Here is a 24,771-nt window from a genome sequence, read left to right as displayed (position 1 = left end):
GCAGACACTGTTGGGATATCAGAGACGTGGTGTTACACAGATATAAGAAATGTAGAATTGGAATTTGGGGAGTACAATATGTACAGAAAGGGAGGACGGGGTCATGCTGTTACTTAAGAAACATATAAAATTTAAGGAAGTGGAACCAGTTGAGATGGATGGACAGTGCAATGTTCAGTCAGTTTAGAGTGAGATAAACACAGGGAAAGCAAAATCAAGAGTAGAAGTGTGTTATAGGCCTAAAGAATCTGATCAGTACAACGAACAGCCGTACAGAAAAATAGAGTGGGCAAGTAAATCAGATTGTCTTATAATGCAAGATTTTAACTTTCCAGATATAGACTGGAACCTGTGGATTGGTTACTCACACATTAGAAGACTTTTGTGAAGTTATTGGATGATTGTTTTCTGCAGAAACATGTTCAAGAGGCAACCAGAGGGAGTAATACTCGTGATCTGATTATCAGCAGTGATTATTCATGCATTAAGAATTTGCAGATAAAGGAACCACTAGGTGGAAGTGACAACAGTAAATTGATGCAGGATTTACTCAAAGATGTAACTACCATCAGGGGTAAAGTGAAGGGTTTTTGCTTTCGTAAAGGTGACTAAAGTCATCTGAGACATTTTTTAAATCCTATACAGTGGAACCAAACGATGATGTTACCAACAGCAAATTCTAAATGGGATTTAACCTTGGAAGGAATTAACCTTCAAGGAATTAACCTTGGAAGCTACTAGGCTTTTCATACCAACTAAAAAATACTGTTCGAGGATTAGGACTAAATTGATTTCAGATGAACTAATAAGACTCGTGGCAGAGAAGAAAAATTCATGAGATACATATAAATCATCAGGAGACACAGATGCTTATGGTACAAATAAGAAGATAGTCTGTAATCAAGTCATAAAAGAGGTTAGGCAAGCAAAAGCAGATTACGAGAAATCTTTGGCGAAGGATATAAAGAAAAACAGTAAAGACTTCTTTACTTATGTAAACTGTAAAAGGAAGGGGATGAATCAGATTCGTCCATTTGATATTGATGGTTCGATCGTTGACGATCTTGCTGTTGATGATCTTGAATGAGTATTTTGCATCTACATTCACACATGAGGAGTTATTAATGGAGCAGAATGCCAGAAGCTTATCAAACTTTAACAGGGAGCTAAAGGATTTTGTAATAACTGAGAGCAAAGTGGAGGAGAAATTGTTGAAGTTGAACACAAGAATGGCACCTGGGGTGGATGGGATCTATCCAGTTATATTAAAGGAGGCAGCAAAGGAAGTAAGCAGCCATGATTATGAGGGTATCCTTGGACTCGGGGGGGGGGGTCCCCACTGACTGGAGATATGCAAATGTATCCCCAGTTCACAAAGGAAGGGTTCAAATGGTGACACAAATAATTATAGTTCTCTTCTGTTCTTGGGAAAATAATGGAGTCACTGGTTAAAAAAGAACTGCAGGATCATCCAGACAAGACTGCAGTTATAGTTCAGACCCAGCATGGGTTTTAAGGGGAAGTCTTGTCTGACACGTTGTAGTATCCAATTTGATTGGATACTACAATGTGGTCACAAAGGAACTGGATGCAAATAATAATTCTGATATAGTATAATTGGATATTTAGGAAGGCATTTGTTACTGTTGCACATGGTTTGTGATTGTGATTTGGTTTTTAGGAGCATTAGCAACTAAGGCCATATTGCTCCAGGATATGCGGGGGTCATTCCCAGACCTTTTCCGCATCCTCCGTATTTGGTGGTGACGGGCTCGAACCCCGGTTTAATCAAGAAGCGTGTGCTACGCACTGCTGCTCCTTCCCACCTGGCTACGGAGGCGCCTGTTGCACATGGAAGACTACTGTACAAGTTGGAGCTGTATGGCACTAAGGGAAAGTTACTATAATGGATAAAAGGATGGGTGAGTGGGAGAAGACAGAGGGTGGTAATCAACGGACACTGCTCTTAGTGGACTAATGTGGTGTCCCCCAGGGGACAGTGTTGGGCCATTGCTATTTTCTGTATTTATCTCTGATATTGATGAAAGTACATCAAGCTTAATATCCAAGTATGCAAACAATACGAAGGTTGGTAGGGTTGTTAATGACTGTAAGGACAGTACGCTACTGGAACAGGATTTGAAAAAGGTGGGCAGATGGGCTGAGAGGTGGCAACTGAATTTTAACATTTGACAAATGCAAAATGCTGCATATGTCGTTAGATCTGTTGGTGCATCAGCAACTTAGGCTATAATGCACTAATTACTCTCTGATATTTTCTTCGTTGACTGCATATGGGAAGCAGGTAACCCCAGAGTAAAATGTGCGGCACTACAATCAAAGTAGTGGAGAACAAAAAAGAAATGGGGGTAATTGTGCAGTCAGATATGAAGTTTTCTGAGCAGTGCAAAGAGGCTGAAAGGGTAGCTCATGGGATCTTGTCAATGAGATATAGGAATTTTGCTAGCAGAGATAAGGGATTATACTCTTGCCTAAGGCAATGGTCAGGCCACTCCTTGAGTACTGCATACAGGTCTGGAGGACTCAATTTAGGAAAGATGTAGAGCTGCTGGAACAAGTACAGAGAAGGACACAGAGATTAGTGAGTGGAACAAAGGGTTGTTGTTACCAAAATAGGCTTAAGTTCTGCAAATTGCAGCATCTGGAGACCAAGCACCTGCGAGGTGATCTGATTGAGGTGTATAAGGCCCTAAATGGTTTGAGCAAGCTCAATGCTGATGAGATTTTTCCTCTTGCCTGAGGGGTCAAATTCAAATTGAGGAAAGACGGTTGTAGAATAGATGTGCGGAAATTCCTCTTTAGCCAGCGGGTAGTTGATTGCTGGAACAAGCTCCCATCTGATGTTGTGGAAGTTGAGAGCTTAAACAAATTCAAGGCTGAACTAGACAAACTTTTGGAGTGAATGGATGGCTGAAACAGGAAGGGGTTTTTTTTTTTTTTTTTTTTGGCTGATGCTATATAAGCTTACTTTCTTGTATCATCTGCCTCTAATACTAATGCTAATTGCAGCAAAATTATTGTAAAAAAATCAAATTAGAATTTTTTTTTAAATCACAGAAAATATCATAAAAAAATGTAGGAGATAGTATTGCATCAAAAGAGAATCTGATATAATGCTATCTTATACATATATTTATGTATCACTTGATTCAATTTCATCAAACTTCTGGAACTAAATTCCAGTAATTTCAGTTTGGTAAGCCAAAGTTGTACAACTCTGGCTGACAGATAATTTCCACCTCTGCTGTTTAAATCTATTTCGTGTTGCTATTTATTATATACCATGTCTATTATTACTTAGAAACACAGGTAGCAGCACATAATGGAAAATTTAAGATAATTCATGCATATATGTCCATATTATTTGAAAAGTACTTATATTATAAAACAACTCTGCAAAATGTGCGTGTATGTGTGTGTAAACACACGCACATTTTGCAGGGTGTATATATATATATATATATATATAGAAAATAGACACAATTACTACATCAGAAGAATAAAATCTATATTCTTAACCAAATTTTAAAAAGTAGGAAATAACAAAAACTCATAAAATTAATATGAAAATGAATCTCCATGGAGCAGCAAAAAGTGATAATTCCTCAGCATAAAATCAAGGTTTCTGTAACATATTTCTACACCAGCCAGAGTTTCTACATCTAAAGCATCTTATGCACAAGCATGTATAAAATTTCTGTGCTCTCCATATTAGTTTGCCATTTGTTTGTAGCATGTAAACATCAGGAAAATAACATCAGCAGAAACCCCCTAGTAGACCCTCCAACTGAGACTGACTAATTTGGCCCATCTAAAAATACGATTTTAAGTTCTAAAATCTATGATGGGAATTAAGCCCAAATCTTTTCATTGGAATGGTGAGTGATATAACTAAGATAATGCCGCAAACTCTTATTCACTAAATATCAATAATACTTTTCTATTTTTTTTTTGTTTTTTTATTTTTTTATTAAATACTTTATAGATGAATATCAATTGTGTGGCAGAAAACACTTACATGTATTTTAATATAACAAACAACAGTATAAATCATTCCAACAATTGAGATGAAAAACAATAACAGAACAAATTTTATGGCATCTTTGTAGAATTTGAAACCCATATCATTTGAAAATAAGATGGATCGAACCAGTTCTCCTTTTGCTGTAGAAAATCCTATTTAAAGAAAAAAAAAAAAAAATTTAATATTTATTTTCTTTTAAGAAAAAAAATTTATGGGACCATAATTACAGAGAAGTAAACAAATATCTTTAAATTATCTGTACTTCAGTTATCTCAAAAAAATTGCTTTAAAAAAATAAAATTATTTAATAAGTGGTAAGGCCCACCAACTATTTAGCTGTCTGATTATCTAACAGTAGGGAAGATCAAGCTTTTATTTTAAATTTAGATAAATCGTTAGAACTCGCATTTGAGAATTACAAACAAAAATGTGACATATATTGTGAAGAAGCTTGAAAATAAAATTTTAAAAGGAATACCCTTATTTCAATTGACAACACATCACTGTATCGGTTTTAACTGCAAAATGAACTTTAATAAACTTAAAAGAAAAAAATGCTTTGCTCAAAAAGTCTGATGATAAATTAATAAAGTAAAACAATTTGGAAATTAATTTTTCCAAAACTGTTTTTCAAGCGTTCTATTTACTTTTCAGTTCTTCTCTTCTAAGGCAAAAATAAGCAAATGCTGAATTGGGTGGGTGGGTGGGTGTGGGGGGGAAAGAATTGCATTCCTATTGCATTTGTTGAATACTATGGCTGTCACTATGTTTCTGAAGGGAAGAGGGGTGGGGAAGAACACTGAGTTATTATCCTTGGTTATGTTGATATCCTGGCTTGGACTATATTGGATGGCCTAGGCCTTTAAATTCTCTCATGGTGTAGTATGTAGGATTGGAAAGTGTCTTAAGTTGAAAGAGATAGTCTATAATGATACTAAGAAAAACATACCAGAAAGCATGCATACCATACCAGTTTGCATACCAGAAAGCCAGGTTACGGCGACCCTTTCCTCTGGTACCTCTGTACTTGGAGTGGAAGGATTTTAACTATAGTTTCCATAGTTAAACAAAATATAATAAAAAATAGTTCAACAAAGTATACATGTTTAATGTGATGCATTAAACATGTATATTTTGTTGATAAATAGAAAACCGAAGAGGATCTTTGTATCAAAATGTTTCAGTTTTCTATTTATCAACAAAGCATACATGTTTAATGCATCACATTAAACATGTAAACTTTGTTGAACTGTATACTTTGTAAACATGTATACTTTGTTGAACTACTTTTTATTATATTTTGTTTAACTATGGAAACTATTTAACTCATCCTTTTTTTTTTTTTTTTTTTTTTTGATTTGATAGTTGTTGGCGCATCGGCTTCTGTGGCCATATTGCACCTCCCAAGGTTTTTGCAGTACTTTGATCGAACCCGCGACCTTTGGGAACTCATCCCTGGCTTGCATGGAAGTACGAAAGATAATAAATAAATAAATTTTCTGTTTATACTCCGGGACGACCACATGGTCAGAGGAGTTCACAAGGTAGAGAGAATACAAGAAACAGCACCGTATTCAGCAGTCACGGGCTTGAACCCGCGTCACTCAAGGTACGTGTACTTATGCACCCGTGCACCTGACCAATCGGCTACGGCAACCTTTCCTCTGGTTCTTCTGTACTTGGAGTGGGAGGATTTTTCCTTAGTTCCACTGATGATGTAATTAATGAAATTTGGGTTAGTCATTAAAAAGAGGATATCTTGTGCACTACAGTTTGCTTTCTAGCGCCCAAGGTCCACAGTTATGAAGAGCCCTCAGGGTCAGGCACGTTAATATACTACTTTTACATGGGGAATTGGAAAACCTATGCCTAAGTTACAAGAAGAGTATACCTACAGAAGGGATAGAAGTACAGCAGCCCTGTTTTCATTCCTCTCCCCTCCTTGCCAATGTCATTGATTGATAAACTTGAATAAGAGGGCCCCAGCCAATCACCCATATACATACCTAAACTACATTTAAAAGAGTAAGAGATTACCTCAATCTTTTGCGTAGAATGCTTTGCGTAGATGCTCTCCAAATGTAAACGGATAAAATGATTTTAATGAATTCTCTCACTCATAGAGACATAACTGATCCGACGCACAACAGAATCGAAAGCTGAGAGCCCCAACTAGACCTTGAAACACATCAAACCAACTCAGGAAAAACCACAAGTGTGAGAAGACATTCAGTCAGAATAATTAAAACAGTTAAAATCGGAAAATCACCTATGAGAATAAATAATTTAAAATCAAGATTATAAAATTTGGATAAACATATTGACCTACAAATTAAATAAAATTCACTGTGTTTTCCTCCTTAAGCAGACAATGCTTTTCAACTATTTGTCTTGATTTTTTGTACAATATGGTGCAAAATTATATTAAAGTGACATTAAAATATTCTGCACAAAAATATCATATTTCTTTCCTGAAATATTGACTCCTTGAAAATATCACTCCAAATTTTGCTAAGGTTAATTTCAATTGTAGGATCCAAGGTATTAAACTACTTGCTTTTGCCATGTTGCGCCGTATTATTAAACTTGCTTTAAATTCTCATTTCGCGATAAAGAGAAGTTATTATTCCAGGTTACCATACTTCACGACAAAATAAAAAAATATTTACATTCAAACGACTGGTTCATTTTGAAAACCTTTATAGATTTAAGGCAGAATGCATTAGCCACTGAAATAAAAAATAGGCACTCAAATAAATTAAACGCATTATTAACAGTTTTAAATCGGGCTCGGATAAAAGTTACTGAAACCCCCCTTGTACAGATGCAATACGCCCACTAACAACCCGGACATGTTTACTCAAACGGTCGCTCAAACATATACGGGAATTTCTACTATACCTACATATAAAGAAAATGGAACTACACATAACACAAATCTAGCTTACAAACCTTCTTCTCCCTCACATTACATGTATAATGAGTTCTCACTCCTATCGAAGGGACTGAATTTTAATTTACCCCCATAAACTTCCTAAGAAACAATTTGTGATAGATTTTGAGTTTAGTCTCCGCAACATTCCACAAAAAGACTTATTGATCCAACAAGTCAATCAAATAGTTAATAACCCCAAAAATCTTCGGTTACTCAGATTGAATAAGAGAGAAGTTATAGCATTGTTGTTATTTGGTTTTTAAGAGCATTAGCAACTAAGGCCATATTGCTACGGGGATATGCGGTGGTCATTTCCTGACCTTTCCGCATCCTCCATATTTGGTGGTCACGGGCTCGAACCCCGGTCTAATCAAGAAGCGTGTACTATGCACTGCTGCTCCTGCCCACCTGGCCTTGGAGGTGCCAGTTATAGCATTACGTAATCTTAGGAGAAACAAAGATATTGTCATTCAAAGAGCAGACAAAGGGGACACAGTAGTTATTCTAAATATCAGACTATATTAACAAATTGGACTCTATTATATTACACAGTTCAACTTACATAGAGATAGACCCATCTATATTTAGGAATTTAGTAAATCAATACAACAAAATACTAATGTCATACATAAGAGTGATTTTATTTCTATGGCGCAACTAAAAGAGCTGAAAGCCAGGAACTGTAACATTCCTGTACTATTCGGACAAGTTAAACTCCATAAACCCAGTTTTCCCATATGTCCAATTGTTTTTTACAAAAAAATTCCGCATTTTCACACTTAGTTACACACATATATAACATCATAAAACCTTTTAGACAGATGATAAAATTCTGTATAAAAAACTATGACACTCTATTCAACAGTCTTAGAGATGTCAAGCTTCGCGGTAATGATAATTTATTTTCATTAGATGTCACTTCCCTGTAAACCAATGTAAATGTAGACTATGCTCTTGATATAGTTTGGGAATTGTTAAACGATGATACCATTATGATTAATCACTCTAATTTACCTAAAAAAGAAATTTTCCATTTAATCAAGCTTCTACTTGAAGGTAATTATTTTGCTTTTAAAGACAAGCATATACAAGCAGATTTTCGGATTACCTATGGGTTTGAGCCTGAGCGGCCTGATAGCAGAGATCTATCTTGCTAATATCGAGCACATACATTTAACACCATTCCTTCCCTGTATTACTTACTATGGGAGATACCTTGACAATGTACTCGTTATAATGGATTATGACATTCAGGACATTCTAAAGACATTTAACAGCATTCATACGAGACTACATTTTACATTGGAGGAAGAACATGTAGAAACAAAAGCTCTAAATTTCTTAAATTTCACTCTTACACAAGATATGCAAAAATATAATTTTTGCATTCCGAAAACCAACCAATACAGGGATGTTCTTGCACTAAAGAAGTTATCATCCGTTTACTTATAAAAGGTCCATAATATTTAACCAGTTCCTTAACGCACAAATATTCTACTTCTGAACCCACCTAACCAATAGGTTTTTAAACAGGGGCTATCCACTTTCCATTATAAATCAAATCTGATTACAAGCTAAAAATGTCAGAAAATACAATACCTATTAATGAAACCAATAAAAAATTCTTTATTTCTATTCCGTATATTGAACAATGGTGCAGGCAACTCAATAAACTCTTTAAAGATACAGAATTCAAAATTGTAGCCAGGCCTATGCAGAAGCTCACACAGTTCTTCCTTCTCTCTCTCTCTCTCGATACAAGTAAATGATCTTGTATACAATATTTATTGTGGTCAGTGCGATTCATCATAGCAAGGATCTACTCGGTGTACTCTCGATTTACATGTGAAACAACACGCTGCTTCGGTCTGCACATCGCGTGCAAATGCATCGGAATTGGAGTTTCATGCCTTCAGTGAAGGCCACATATTCCTATTTAATGAAGCGGAAATCTTCAACATACAACATGATTACTTAAAAATATTGATCGCTGAGACCCTTGAAATGAACCTTTACTCAAATTCTATCAATTCTATCTTTACCTAATTTTGGATTTCTGGTCTTTTTTACGCATGCACCAATACAAATAATCTCTCCATGTAAGAACTTAACACACACGCACGTACACACACACACTTCGCGTTATTTCCGTACTGTGATCAAGACGAATAATCAAAAAGCGTTGTCTGCTTAAGGAGGAAAACAGTGAATTTCGTTTAATTTGTAGGTCAATATGTTTATCCAAATTTTATAATCGTGATTTTAAATTATTTATTCTCATATGTGGTTTTCCGATTTTAACTATTGTAATTATTTTAATTATTCTGACAGAATGTCTTCTCGCGCTCGTGGTTTTTTCTGAGTTGGTTTGATGTGTTTTGGAGTCGGGTTGGGGCTCTTAGCTTTCGATTTCGTTGTGTGTCAGATCAGTCATGTTTCTATGAATGAGAGAATTCATTAAAATCAATTTTATCTGTTTATTTTATTTTATTCATTTACATTTGGAGAGCATCGACTGGAAGCATTCTATGCAAAAGACTGAGGTAATCTCTTACACTTTTAGATATAATTTAGGTATGTATATGGGTGATTGGCTGGGGCCATCTTATTCAAATTTATCAAACAATGACATTGGCAAGGAGGGGAAAGGAATGAAAGCAGGACCTCTGTACTTTTATCCCTTCTGTAGGTAAACTCTTCTTGTAACTTAGGCATAGGTTTTCCAATTTCCCCATGTAAAAGTAGCATATTAAAGTGCCTGACCCTGAGGGCCCTTCATAACTGTGGACCTTGGGAGTTAGAATGCAAACTGTGGTGCACAAGACATCCTCTTTATTAATGACTAACCCAAATTTCATTAATTGCATCATCAGTGGAACTAAGGAAAGATTCTTCCACTCCAAGTACAGAGGTACCAGAGAAAGGAGCATCTTTTGTATTTATTTTATTTTATTCGTTTACATTTGGAGAGCATCGACTAGAAGTATTCTACGCAAAAGATTGAGGCAATCTATTACTCTTTTAAATATATTTTTACAACGTAGAAGTTATTGAGCCTAGTAGCTCTGTATTTTTTGCAAATCCTATGGACTAGAAATATCAATAACATTTCTCTTGTCTGGGGACACAAGTTAGAATTGATACTTTCTGCTCCAACACGAACATTATACTATGTGTTTCACATTTCAACTGGAAGAAAACTCCCTCACCTTTCTGCATGTCCTTGTGATAATAAATGTCACCAGATACATCGAGCTAGCACAGGCCCTGGGCCAAACAGCCCCCACAGAACAGTCTTTCCCCATAGGGGAGCGTACACTCCAAATACATGCTTCCCAACCCCAAGTAGTCTGGAGCCCAGTTATTGTGTATGGGGGGAACCTGTGAACCAATCAGTGAGTTACTGATGTGGGAGTTATTCAAATAAATAACTACTGCTCGGAATAACGGGAAGACATTTTGTTTTTGCAAAGATGATATTGAAAAATAAAAATGCTAAATGGGAAGTGCTCAGGAAGATAATCATAGAGGCAACTATGCTTTTATACCAACTGAGATATATTGTTTATTGTTTGGACCAAAATGGATGTCAGATGAATTGTTAATCAATGGTTGATTATAAATTGTCAGGGGACAGAATCTTATGTAAGTACAAATTTTTCAGCAATCAAGTTACTTTGTGAGGTTTGTTTGTTTGTTGTTGTTTGTTTGTTTGTTTGTTATTTGGTTTTTAGGAGCATTAGCAACTAAGGCCATATTGCTCCGGGGATATGCGGTGGTCATTCCTTGACCTTTCCGCATCCGCCGTATTTGGTGGTCACAGGCTCGAACCCCTGTCTAATCAAGAAGCATGTGCTACGCACTGCCACTCCTGCCCACCTGGCTAAGGAGGCGCCTACTTTGTGAGGTAGGGGGTAAGCATGTTAAGACTGAAAGAAGAGTGTGGCTAAGAAGGCAAAAAAAGTAGTAAGAAATTCTTTGTTTAGACTGACACCAGAAGAACAGAGATGAATCATATTAGCCCACTAAACATGAAAAACATAATAAGTATTAATTTTGGTGTGGAAAATGAAGTAAGGAAGCAAGCATCAGCCAAATCAAAAAAAGAAAAAGAGAAACTACTGGTGTCATCTGTACATCTCTTCTAATAACACTAGCCAACACGATTTTTACCACCAAGAACTTAAATGCTGTTTTTAACCAATTTTTATGTGCAGATTTCGAAAATCACCATGACAGTTTCACATCACATCACAATTATTAAATATACAGGGAGGTTAAGCGTTACCAAAATATGCCAATTTTGCATAATCTAGCCAGTAACATATGACATACTGATTTATTTTAACAGATATAAGCTAATTCTCTTAATTTTATGGACTCAGGCCTTGGTTTTCTTGTGATCTGTGCCAAGGTTTTCCAAGTATTAACTGATCGTGACATTTATATGCCTTATATTTTAGAACATGCTGACGAGGCTACTAGTGACGGTCGTGTTCAAAGCCGCTAAGTGGATTTTTCTTATTTATTGATTTGAAATTATTGTTTTTCTAAAACTTTTGATTTAAATTTAGTAGTATAACATTATTTTGTGATTTTTTGATTAATTTGGTGTATTTATTCTTTACTCGGCCTTGTAAAAGTATCGGTAAGGGTTTCCACGTGTTCGTAACTACCGTTCGTAACTACCGCTACCGTTAGTAACTTTCCCGCCATTGTGATACCGTACCAGATATATCGTAGGTTATATACCGTACTAGATAGCGTTAGTTGAACTTCGTTAGCAGTTAAATTGTACGTTTAAATAAATACATATAACGACTTAGATTACAAATGTAATATAATTAATAACATAACATAATTAATTAATAAATTAATAGAATCATGACTCAGACCAGAGCAGCAAAGCAAAAGGCTCAAGCTAATGGAAGTGCTGTGGCTCAGAGCAGAACTGAGGGGGGCAGTTGTCCTCTGACTGACAGCCTTATAAAATGCACTGTTTGCTTGATGTTTGCAGAGCAATCGGGTACGGGACATGATACTGCCAAGGGGGATGTCTTTGTGTGTGCGCGATGCAAGGAGTGTATCGATATCAGGCAACAACTCGGTGTTCTTGTGGGCCTATATGAGAGCTTGAAGGACAGGGTGGATGCCCTCGAAGAAACTAAATTGAGGGGCCCATCAAGCTCTCAGCTGCCCACATCAACGCCAGAGCTTGCACTTGGGCATCGCGTGACACAGAGACAACCCCTAAGGCAGAATGCGCTGGTCCCGAAGGAACTAGTAGTTGTTGGTGACTCTATTGTCAGGGAAACGGGGAACATGCTTTGTAAAAAAGATAGGTGGAACAGGACCAGGGTATGTCTGCCAGGGGCAAAGGTTGATGACGTTGTAGAGCGAATATCATCTTTTAAGGGCACAAAAGGTGATATAGTTGTATACGTTGGCACTAATAATATTAGGAGTAGGAGACCGGCAGAATTACTTAACAAGTACAGGTCACTGTTGAACAAAAGCCAAGAATTAGGGTTGAATTTGAAAGTGTCTGCAATTCTGCCCAGACACAATAGAAGGGAGTATATGATGAGAGTCTTGTCGATCAATTCGGCCGTGGAAAGATTGTGCAAGGCTCAAGGGGTAGAATTTTTTTCAGCCTGGACTGTACTTGTTAACAGGAGAGATTGCTTCTACAGGGATGGGATACACTTAAATAGAAAGGGTGCAAGAATATTTGCTGATGCTATCGAGGCAGTGTTAGGTGGGTCGGAAAACTGCTAGCTTGGGGGGAGACAAAGACCAATAGATTGACAGTAGCCACTGGCAGAGGTGAAAGAGATTCTTGCACTGCTTCTATTACAATGAGCAGAAGCCTGAAAAACAAGATGCATGGTATTTCAGAGCCTGCTGCAAGCCATTGCGGTACAAGTAAACACATGGGTTGTGTTAGGGTAGCTAAGAATAGAAACAGGTGCAGGTATACTTGCGTGTACACCAATGCTAGGAGTTTAGTAAATAAATTTGATGAATTTGAGGTATTGCTCAAAACATCAAAGGCAGATATTGTTGGGATATCAGAGACGTGGTGCCACACAGATATAAGGGATGCAGAACTGCAATTTGGGGAGTACAACGTCTACAGAAAGGATAGACAGGATAGGAAGGGGGGAGGGGTTATGCTATTAGTTAAGAAACACGTAAAAACCAAGGAAGTGAAGCCAGTCGACATCGCTGGACAGTGCAGTGTGGAGTCAGTTTGGTGTGACATAAACATTGGGAGATCAAAATTGAGAGTAGGAGCGTGCTATAGGCCTAATGACTCTGATGAATATAATAAGGAACTGTACAGGGAAATAGAGTGGGCCAGTAAATCAGAGTGTCTTATAATGGGAGATTTTAATTTCCCAGATATTGACTGGAATTTGGGGGCTGGTTACTCACACACTAGCAGAACTTTTGTGGATTTATTGGATGATTGTTTTCTACATCAGCATGTTCGGGAGGCAACTAGAGGGAGTAATACTCTTGATTTGATTATCAGCAGTGATTCTTCATGCATTAAGAATCTGCAGATAAATGAACCACTAGGTGGCAGTGATCACAGTGTGGTGAAGTGGGATTTACTCAAAGAGGTAACTACCATTAGGGGTAAAGGGAAGGGTTATTGCTTCCGTAAAGGCGACTACGATGGACTGAGACAATATTTAAATTCTATACAGTGGGACCAACTGATGATGTTACCAACAGCAAATTCAAAATGGGAAGCATTCAAAGAACTTATCTTGGAAGCTACTAGGCTTTACATACCAACTAAGAAATATTGTTCAAGGTTTAGGCCAAAATGGATGTCAGATGAACTAATGAGGCATATGGCAGAGAAGAAAAATGCATGGGATACATACAAATTAGCACATGACACAGAAGCCTATGATAGATACAAGTTGATATGCAACCAAGTTACAAAGGAGGTTAGGCAGGCGAAGGCAGATTACGAGAAATCCTTGGCAAGGGATGCAAAGAAAAACAGCAAAGAGTTCTTTACTTAAGTAAACTCTAGAAGGAAGGGGATGAATCAGATTGGTCCACTTGATATTGATGGGTCAAGTGTTGATGATCCTGCTCAGGTAGCTAACAAACTAAATGAATATTTTGCATCGACATTCACACATGAGGAGTTATTCAGCAAGGGGAATGCCAGAGGTGTATTCAACTCTAGCAGTAAGCTACAGAATCTTGAAATAACTGGGAGTAAAGTGGAGGAGAAACTGTTGAAGATAAACACAAGAAAGGCACCTGGGGTGGATGGGATCTATCCAGTTATATTAAAGGAGGTAGCAAAGGAAGTAAGCAAACCCTTAGCCATAATTATGAGAGCTTCCTTGGACTCAGGGGAGGTACCCATAGACTGGAAATGTGCAAATGTGACCCCAATTCACAAAGGAGGATCAAAGGCTGACACAAGTAATTATAGACCTGTGAGCTTAACTTCTGTTCCAGGAAAATTAATGGAGGCACTGGTTAAAGAAGCACTGCAGGATCATTTAGACAAGACTTCAGTTATAGCTCAGACACAGCATGGTTTTGTTAAGGGGAAGTCTTGCCTGACCAACTTGATTGGATACTATGATGCAGTCACAAAAGAACTGGATGCAGGGAATAACTTTGATATTATATACTTGGATCTTAGAAAGGCTTTTGATACTGTTGCACATGGAAGACTGCTACACAAATCAGAGCAGTGTGACATTGGAGGCAAATTGCTGCTATGGATAAAGGGGTGGTTGAGGGGGAGCAGACAGAGAGTGGTAATCAATGGACACTGCTCATCATGGACTGATGTTATTAGTGGAGTCCCTCAGGGCTCAGTGTTGGGTCCATTATTGTTTTCTGTATTTATAAATGATATTGATGATGGTATATCGGGCTTAATGTCCAAGTTTGCAGACGATACAAAGGTTGGCAGGGTTGTCAAGGACACTACTGACACTATGCTGCTGCAACAGGATCTGGAAAGGTTGAGCAGATGGGCTGAGAGGTGGCAAATGAAGTTTAACATTGACAAATGTAAAGTACTACACATGGGAAACATCAACCCCAGAGCAACGTATCAACTCTGTGGTACTACACTGACAGTGGTAGAGAATGAAAGGGACTTGGGGGTGGTTGTGCAGGCAGATATGAAGTTCTCTGAACAGTGCAGACGGGCTGCAAGGGTAGCTCATGGAGTATTGTCAATGATATACAGGAATTTTTCCAGCAGGGATAAGGAGGTGATTATTCCATTGTATAAGGCAATGGTCAGGCCACACCTAGAGTACTGTATACAGGTCTGGAGGCCTCATTTCAAGAAGGATGTAGAGCTGCTGGAACGAGTACAGAGAAGGGCAACAAGATTAGTGAATGGAACAAAGGGGTGCTCTTACGAAGAAAGGCTTAAGTTTTGCAAATTACAGTGTCTGGAGACTAGGCACCAGCGAGGTGATCTGATAGAGGTGTATAAAGCCTTGAATGGTTTAAACATGCTCAATGCTGATGGGATTCTTCCTCTAGCTCAGAAAAATCACCTGAGAGGGCATAAATTCAAATTGAGGAAAGACAGATGTAGGATAGACGTGCGGAAATTTGCCTTTAGCCAGTGGGTGGTTGGTTGGTGGAACAGACTTCCATCCCTTGTGGTGGAGGTTGATAGCCTAAATAAGTTTAAGGCTCAGCTGGACAGGTATTTTGAACGAACAGAGGGGTGAAGTGGAAGTGGGTTTTTTTTTTTTTTTTTGGCTGATGCTGCATAAGCTTGCTTTCTTGCACTGCCTCTACTAATGCTAATGCTAATGCTAATGTTTCAGGGTTGTAAATCTATCCTCCAAACATCTGGTATGTCTAAAAAAAGGAAACACACTATAATATATCCAAATATACCGTCTGCAATTTGGCTCGTTCCACACAGTGATGATTTGCCAGTACCAGTGGCCCCCAAAACTTGGGATAACAGTAATAGGGAAGATAACAGTGATCAAGTTCAAGTTGAGGATTCTTTAGAAGCCTCCACTTCACATGATGTCGACTATCAGCCAGTAAGTTCAGGTAGTGAGGTACATTTAATCAAACAAGATGAGTTGAATGATTTCATTCGAGACTTAAATTTACCGAAAGAACAAACTGAACTATTAGGTTCTAGGTTACAGCAGTGGAATATACTCACCGCAGGAACAAATGTCAGTGTTTCGAAAAAGACATAAAAGTTTTCGAAATATTTTGCTACAAAGGACAGTATGTGTTTTTGCAAAGACATTATTGGACTTCTGAAAGAACTAGGCATTGTTCATAAGTCAGATGAATTGTGTTTATTCATAGATCCCTCAAAATTAAATTTAAAAGCAGCTTTGCTTCATAATGGCAATGAATTTCCATCGGTTCCTGTGTTTCATTCAAATGGACTTAAAGAAAGTCATGAAAGCATCTCTAAAGTTCTACATGCTATAAAATACCAGGATTATGGTTGGAACATATGCTGTGATCTTAAGGTTACTGGTTTGCTTGTTGGTTTGCAGGGTGGTTTCAAAAAATATTGTTTTTTTTTGTGTTTGTGGGACAGCTGTGTGACAGAACATTATGTTGTGCAACAATGGGACAAGCGGGATGAATTCATATCAGGACAATGTAATGTAAAATATATTCTTTTAGTGCAATCAAACAAGGTTCTTCTTCCACCCCTGCACATCAAACTTGGATTGATAAAAAATTTCGTGAAGGGACTACATAAAGAAGGTAATGGATTTGCATACTTGAGAAGTTTGTTTCATAATTTAACACATGCCAAACTTAAGGAAGGAATTTTCATAGGACCCCCAAATTGGGGAACTCCTGAAAGACATTTTGTTTGAAACCTAATTAAACGGAGGTGGAATTGACAGCATTGCAATCATTTAAGGGGGGGTTGTACATGGTTTTTTTGGGTAATAGGAAAGAAGAAGAAAATTATGAAATGTTGGTGTCTAATTTACTCGAGTGCTACAAAAACATGGGCTGTCAAATGTCGCTGAAAATTCATTTTCTCCATTCCCATCTCAAATGTTTCCCGAAAATCTGTGAGAAGTGAGTGATGAACAAGGGGAGTAGTTTCATCAAGATATTTCCACGATGGAAAAGCGGTACCAAAGTCGCTGGGATCCTGTAATGATGGGGGATTACAGTTGGTTCCTTGTGAGGGAGAGTAAGCAGGAATACAAGAGAAAATCACTTAGTAGCAAACATTTTTAAGGACAATTACAGGTATGCTAATTATACAGGGTGTCCCAAAAAGGTGTAACCAATTTTAAATGTTTGTAACAAATGTAATTTTAATGACAGAAACACAAAACTGTGCTAAATGTGAGAAAAACGAAGTTTTTACTGACGTTCAACATGTGCACCACTTGTCACATGAACAATATCTAATCAGTAATAAAGTTCATCCCATGTTTTTTCAAGGATGTAACGCTTAATTATGGTAATTGCATTTGTAATCCTGCACTTTAAGTCTGCAACAGGGGTCTTGCAGACTGTGTCTTTGATGAATTCCCATAAGAAGAAATCACAAGGGGATAAATCTGGTGAATGTGGTGACCACGCAATGAAACCATCACGCCCAATCCAACAGCCAGGAAACTTGTCATCAAGAGACCTCCTCACACTCAAAGCCCTATGTGGCGGCACTCCATCCTGTTGGAAAATAACTCCATTTGGCAGTTTGTCCAATTGAGAATACACATAAAGCTCAAGCATGTCCTGGTAATTATCCGCTCTCACAGTTGCTTCTTGAAAGAAAAAGGGTCCAATAACACGATCAACCATGATGCCACACCACACATTCACCTTTGGGCTATCTCGCTGATACTCCTGCACACACAGTGTGGGTTTTCAGTCCCCCAAAATTCTGACATTTTGCTTATTCACCTTTTCCAAAACATGAAATGTGCACTCATCTGTGAAACAAATCTGTGCCATTACACACTCATCTTGTTCCGTTTTCTCTAACATGTCTTCTGCGAATTGTTTACGTTTCACACGGTCATCCCGGGTTATGTGCTGGAGAATCTGCAGTTTATAAGGGTGCATCTTCAATTTTCTTTGCAACACTCTATGCACTGAAGTCTTGGGGATGGCCAGTTGCTGTGCTGCTGTTCTAACGAATTTTTGAGGACTACGAACAAATGTCTCTCTCACAACATTCACTCTTTCCTGCATCAATGCTGGTCGACCAGGGCTTTTCTTAAGATGGACACTACCTGTCCTTGAATAGCTGATACCAACTTTCTGATGCTGTTACGGGTTGGTGGCTTTATCCCATATTTACTCCTGAAATTACGCTGAACCTGCATTTCAGACCGGATTTCAATAAATCATTCCACTACCTGTGCTTTGGTCATGGGATCCATTTGTTACCTCTCTACTTAAACTTCAGGACAACCGTCACAATCTGCAAAAGAAAAGAATGGATTATTGAAGTAAAAACTTCGTTTTTCTCACATTTAGTGCAGGTTTTGTATTTCTATCATTAATATCACATTTGCTACAAACATTTAAAAATGGTTACACCTTTTTTGGACACCCTGTATATTATTGGAATATAACTATTTTACTATGATTTATAATATTTTTTCTGAAGTTAAATGAATTATAGAGAATGTATAATATTTTTTTACACTTGTTTTACAAACTTGAATTATACGTTAAATAACCCTTCTTTTTAACATTAAATGGTACATCTTTTGATGTAGGTGTAATAGAGACTTTTTATGGTGATTTTCGGAATCAGTGCATTTATTTCCTCCAGAATCACATATTTTCATTGCAGAGATATGACAAAAAATATTTTTTGTTGGCTAGTGTAATTTGTCTAATCTTTCCTGAAATTTATTTCAAACTACCACAAACTTCCACAACGCAAAATAGGTTTTTCCAACAATGTTGTTGCTGTTGTTATTTGGTTTTTAGGAGCATTAGCAACTAAGGCCATATTGCTCCGGGGATATGCGGTGGTCGTTCCCTGACCTTTCCGCATCCTCCGTATTTGGTGGTCACATGCTCGAACCTCGGTCTAATCAAGAAGCATGTGTTATGCACTATTGCTCCTGCCCACCTGGCTACGGAGGCACCTTTTCCAACAATCAATTACTCTCTGGCTAATTTTGCAGATCTGATGGAACTATCCTTTTATATGTGTGTCATCCAAGAAAGAGTAAAGACGTCGTCAGCATTTAGTTTATGCAGTTTATTTAAAGCCCTAAACACTTCAATCAGGTCTCCTTGAAAGTGTGTAGATTATAGATGCTGCAATTTGAGGAGCTCATCTTTCTTTGTAAGGTAACTTCCTTTTGTGTCCCCAAATCATCTTGTCACTCTTCTCTACACTAGTTAGAACATATCCAAATCATCATAAAAATGAGGCTTCCATACCTGTACACAGTACTCAAGATGTAGCTGTATGCAGTACTCCCTGCTTTATACAGTGAATGACCATCTTGTCCCTGGTGGAAAAGTTCCTAAATACCATCAACAGAATGTGATCAGTTGTCTTGAAAGGCGATCTAAACTGCTTGTACAGTTCTCCATTACCTTGAGTGCGGTACCACTCAAGTGGTATGTTATTCAGGGATTACTGATACCCATATGCAGCACCTTGCATTCATCAAGGTTAAACTTCAATTGCCACTTCTCAGCCCATCTTTCTGATTTTTCAGGTCTCGTTGCACTAGAATGCCTTAAGTCCTGTCATTAACCACTCCACTAACCTTTATATCACAGAAAACTTATAGACATTAAACTTGATAAGCCTTTATCAATATTATTAATAAATACTGAAAATAATAAAGGACTGAGCACTGACCCTCTCAGTTATAAAATCATTTAGCTTCCAGTTATAACTATGATATACTTCTTGTGCCCCCATCCATAAAAACTTCTTCATATGTGAAAGCAGGGACTCTACTAATTAACTTTAGCAGCTGTCTAAGAAGCGGGTCTCATTAATAACCACTCAGCCTTCTGCCAACGAACATCCCTTTATCTATAGCAGTAACTTGCCCAACAACGTCACATTGCTCCAATTTGTACAGCAGTCTTTAATGTGAAACAGTGTCAAAAGCATTACTGAAATCTAATCATATGATGTATTTTTTTCATCCAATTTCTTTGCTATTCCATCATGACAAGATCTTTCCTTAAAAATATGAGGATTGCTGCATAATTAATTCACATTTCTGTCAAGATGATCATGTATTATTTCTTTAACCTGTAACTAGCTGTGCTAATGTTTTTTGAGGATCACATATGCACTTGGGAAAATTTACCCCATTTATAACCTTAAAAACTTTTAAATAGAAGGGGGTGCAAGAATATTTGCTGATGCTATTGAGGCAGTGTTAGGAAAACTGCTAGCTTGGGGATATACACAACCTAATAGATTAAGCTGTGTATACCCCCCAAGAAGCAGGGCTCAATATGAGATTATAAGCCATAAGCAGAGCAGAGGTGGAACAAGCAAATAAGTGGACCATGTTAGAGTTACCAAGAGTAAAAACAACTGCAGGTATACTTGTATGTACACTAATGCTAGGATCATAAGAAATAAATATGATGAATTTGAAGTGCTGATGAAGTCATCAAATTCAGACATTGTGAGAATATCAGAGACGTGGTGTCACTCAGATAAATCTGATGCACTTGAAGTGCTGATCAAATCAATCAAATACACACACTGTGAGGATACCAGAGACATGGTATCACTCAGATATAAGGGATTCAGAATTTGAGTATGGGGAGTAAAATGTGTAGAGAAAGGACAGGTGGGGATGGCTTATGCCTGATTCTATTTGACTCAATTTTGCAATTTGGGAATAGACAGAACTAGAAATATTTGTCATCCTTCAGATGTAAAGCGACTTTGGCCACACCTTATGACTGTCACTACCATGGGAGCTGATATATATACAGTTATACGTTTAATGGCTAGTAATGACAATTTTTTTTTTTTCCCCTCAAAATTTGCTATTTTGAAGAAGAAAAAAAATAAATAAATTCTGCACATGGGAATAAATCCTTTTATTTGTGTTCCTAAATGTGAAGTATTCCACATAGTTCATTTATTACATAAAATACAAATTTTAAAATTATAAACAAAGGAAATGTCACTGGATAAAAATAAATGAGACATACCAGTTCTAACAACTATGGCATACACTTTTTTCTCCTCATAAAATCTTGACTGAATGACTTGTGTTCCACAAAATAATGTATGCCGCTTGTGGCCCTCAGGACTATAAACTTCATCTTGATTTGGGAGTGAAGTTTTTATTTCTGGAACACTTTCACCTAAAAGGGAAAAAAGTTTACTTTTAATAATAAAAAAAAAGTTTGAAACTACAGTTAGCAGAAATGCTTTACAGTTATTTATTTTCTTAATTTATATTTCTTAATATTTTGAAATCAAATTATTATTGAAAAATAACAGTAAATAAATATCCTTTCTCATTAAATTCACTGCCTTCTTCGATCTGCCTTCTTACATTCACTGCTTTCTTACAACAAATCCTCTGAGGTTGTATTAAGAGCATTGAATACACAATGCAGAAAACATCCAATCCTGAGGCTATTTCTACAAACATCCCATGATAAAACCCATCATATGGTTCCACATTCAAGGAGGATGACCAATGCCATTGATGTTCATAAGGTAATCACCTTTCTCTTTAACCTTAAAAAAGAGGTTAAAATCACACTGGAGGAATATACAGTGTTTCTCAAAATTAAATGAAACCAGAATATATAGCATATAATTTTTCCATGATGAATGCATGTTTAATCTAATACATATTTCCCAAACCATGGGTCACCAACACAATGCACAGTGTAAGTCTGCATTAAATTAAAATTAATAATAAATGATAAATTATCCAGGAATGTACATGGGCTAATCAAAAAAATATCAGACCAATCTAGGAAAACTAAGCTATTGTACTTAAAGGGATGGAAGACTAATTTCCTTAAAGGTAGGCTCCATCATTACATACATCTTTATTCCACCATTCCTCTAAGTGCTGGAAGCATCTCAAACTTTTGAAATTGCCAAAGGAAGTCATATATCATTTAACTATTTTTAAAATATCTTTTTGTGGAAATGATTAACTGAAAATCAAATCCTTTTGTGGTTCATTTATTACTTCACATTTCATCACTTATTATATTTTTTAAAAATGCTTTTGCTGATTTCTGTGTAATCAAAAAAGTCAAACTCATAGACATGTGGTTGTTTCTGTTCCACTGTCAGCAGCCATGGAATGGCACTTGGTTGAAACTTGCTTTATCCATAAATTTTTACTTAAAATCTGACATATACCATAAAAAATGGCTATCTCTTCAGCCATGTCATGAATGGTCAATCTGTCACTCTGCACTAAAATTGATAGCCAAAATTTGGCTATCAATCCTTCATTTATACTGGCTGAAGGGTGTTCAGAATGCTAGTTGCTGTCAATGCCTGTCCCACTTTAAAATGACAAAACTATTCAGAAACTCATGAATGCCTCATTGAGGCATCTTCAAATGCTTACATCAAATGATATGTTTCAGTTGGAGTTTTTCTGTTTTTTTCCACAAAATTTAATGCACATACCTTGTTTTTTGATGTTGGAAATGATTAAATGTAACACACCATAAAAATACAAAAAATGTCAACATGAACACTGAAGAAATAGAATAAGCTTTAAACAAAGATGAATATGCAGAAACATATCTTGCATTCACAGAATATCAGGCAGCCTTCTCTGCTTAAAGCAGAAGTCTTTGCTTTTATCAAAAATGCACTAGAAAGGAGATTGATGTTATATTATGGAGCACTGGAGCATTCAACGTTGTATTTCATATGAACAGGGTTTTTCATAAATCTCTTGTTACAATGCAGCATAATTTTTAGAAACATTTTCGTGTTTGTAATGTGCCCTGCATTGACACAACCAAGTTGTGGATAACCAATTTTTAACCCAACAATGACATAACAGACAAACCAAATGGAAGCTTACACATACTGAAAATACATCTGAGAACAGAGTGAGTTGTCCTGTCTGTTGATCATGTCCAAGACAATTCATTTGGACTGATGTATTTTCAGTATATCTATGACGCACAATCCTCATACACAAACATTTCACCATCACGAAATGGTTGCTGTTCAAGAACTTAGTGCAAATGACAAAAAGAGGGCAAATGACTAAATTGAAAAGAAATTATTTATGAGTGAAGCACATTTTTATTTGAATGATAAGATCAAAAAACAGAATTATCACTAACCACTGATAATCCTGGCTAAGTTCATGAATTGCCATTTCATTCACCAAAAGTAACAGTACAATTTGCTGTTTTGAATTTTAAGATTATTGGTCTTTCAATAATGAAAATGCCCAACAGTTTTAGTCAACATAGAATGCTACCGAGACATGATTTGAAAGTTTGACTACAGCATGAAGAAATGGGTAACACAGATGAGATATGATATCAACTTGATGTGGTAACATCTTAGATGGCAGAAGTGAATATGAATCTTTTACGTGCAATCTTTCCAGGCTGGCTCATTTCTTGCTTTGAAGATACAAGAAATGAGCCACCCTGTGTCGTTCCCCTGGTCTTATGGCACCTCACACCTTATGGGAGGGGGGAATATCTCAAGAAGATTGACAGAAAAAAAAAATAAACCCAAATGACCGAAGAGTTCAAAACATGTATTTGTGAAGAAACTGCTAAGCAAAATGAGGAAATATTCTGCAAAGTTGTGATGAATTTCACTCAATGTGTTCAAGAACATTGGATCATAATATATAAATCTATCTATTATGATTCATCCATTTAACATTGGATGGAGTATATTACATAAATCAGATATATGTTAATTAAGTTTGTTCTGTTTTTTCAATTAAAAAAATTTACTATCAAAATGTCAGTTGATCCTGATGGATTCTGAAGATATCAGACATTTCAACATTTCACTCTTCAATAAAAATTTATATTAGTATTAGTAACGGCCGTATGGTGCAAGAAAGCCTATGGCTTATGCTGCACCAGCCAAAAAAAAAAAAAAAAAAATCCGAGCAAAACAATGATAAAAACAAAAATTAAATAAATAAATAAATAATAATAATAATTAATAAATAAATAAAAATAATAAAATGAAATTAAAAATTAAATAAAAAGGAAATTAATCCTATCATCCTATGCGCTTCCCTTACCCGAAAGTACTTCGGGAAAATATCCAAAATGCTATATGATCAAAAGAAATATTTAGCCATCCATAAATTTCAAAAAGGGTTTTTAATAAAAAAAAACCAGATAAATACTAGAGCCACAACCCAAATGAGCATACCTTCAACAATTTCCGGCAGGTGCTGGCTGGAATTTGCCTCTATTTCTCCAGCAGAGTAGCTGCAAGAGACAGTTTGGAAAAATACTGTCTAACCAGGCACTCCAATTTGTCTCACAGGCATTCAGTGGAGTTGAGTTCCAGGCTCTGAACCAGTCATGCTCATCGCAGTTCTCCAATTATTCCCTGTATGATTCCTTCTGCTTCAATAGTAGTACTTGTGAACATGACCGTTCTGTCAGAGACTTAGTAATTTGAAATTTTCTCCAGCATAATATCTCTCTGTACTGCCCCCCCCCCCACTGCTGCCTTCTCCCAACTAAACTAATCACATGGAACTCTTTGAAACTCAACTATTTCTCCAGTTCAACTTTCATAACAATGAGGTAATTTTCTCTGGCAAATTTT

The 24,771-nt window shown here is 36.8% G+C and overlaps 1 protein-coding gene across 1 annotated transcript in view; it reads right to left on the bottom strand.

The window, feature by feature from the left end:
* Positions 1-24,771, bottom strand: part of LOC150079292 (polyamine-transporting ATPase 13A3-like) — a 559,638-nt gene that overhangs the window by 381,050 nt on the left and 153,817 nt on the right. Inside the window, exons 10-11 of the mRNA XM_090383023.1 lie at positions 21,171-21,326; positions 4,040-4,197 (exon numbers count right to left, since the gene is read on the bottom strand). Coding sequence (XP_090239149.1) covers positions 4,040-4,197; positions 21,171-21,326 — 314 coding nt within the window. The remainder of the gene's footprint in view (positions 1-4,039; positions 4,198-21,170; positions 21,327-24,771) is intronic.

The sequence above is a fragment of the Mastigoproctus giganteus genome, chromosome 10, assembly GCF_048544385.1.
Source record: "Mastigoproctus giganteus isolate SK-2022 chromosome 10, ASM4854438v1, whole genome shotgun sequence".
Classification (NCBI taxonomy): Eukaryota; Metazoa; Arthropoda; class Arachnida; order Uropygi; family Thelyphonidae; genus Mastigoproctus; species Mastigoproctus giganteus.
This window is presented reverse-complemented; position numbering and strand designations above follow the sequence as displayed.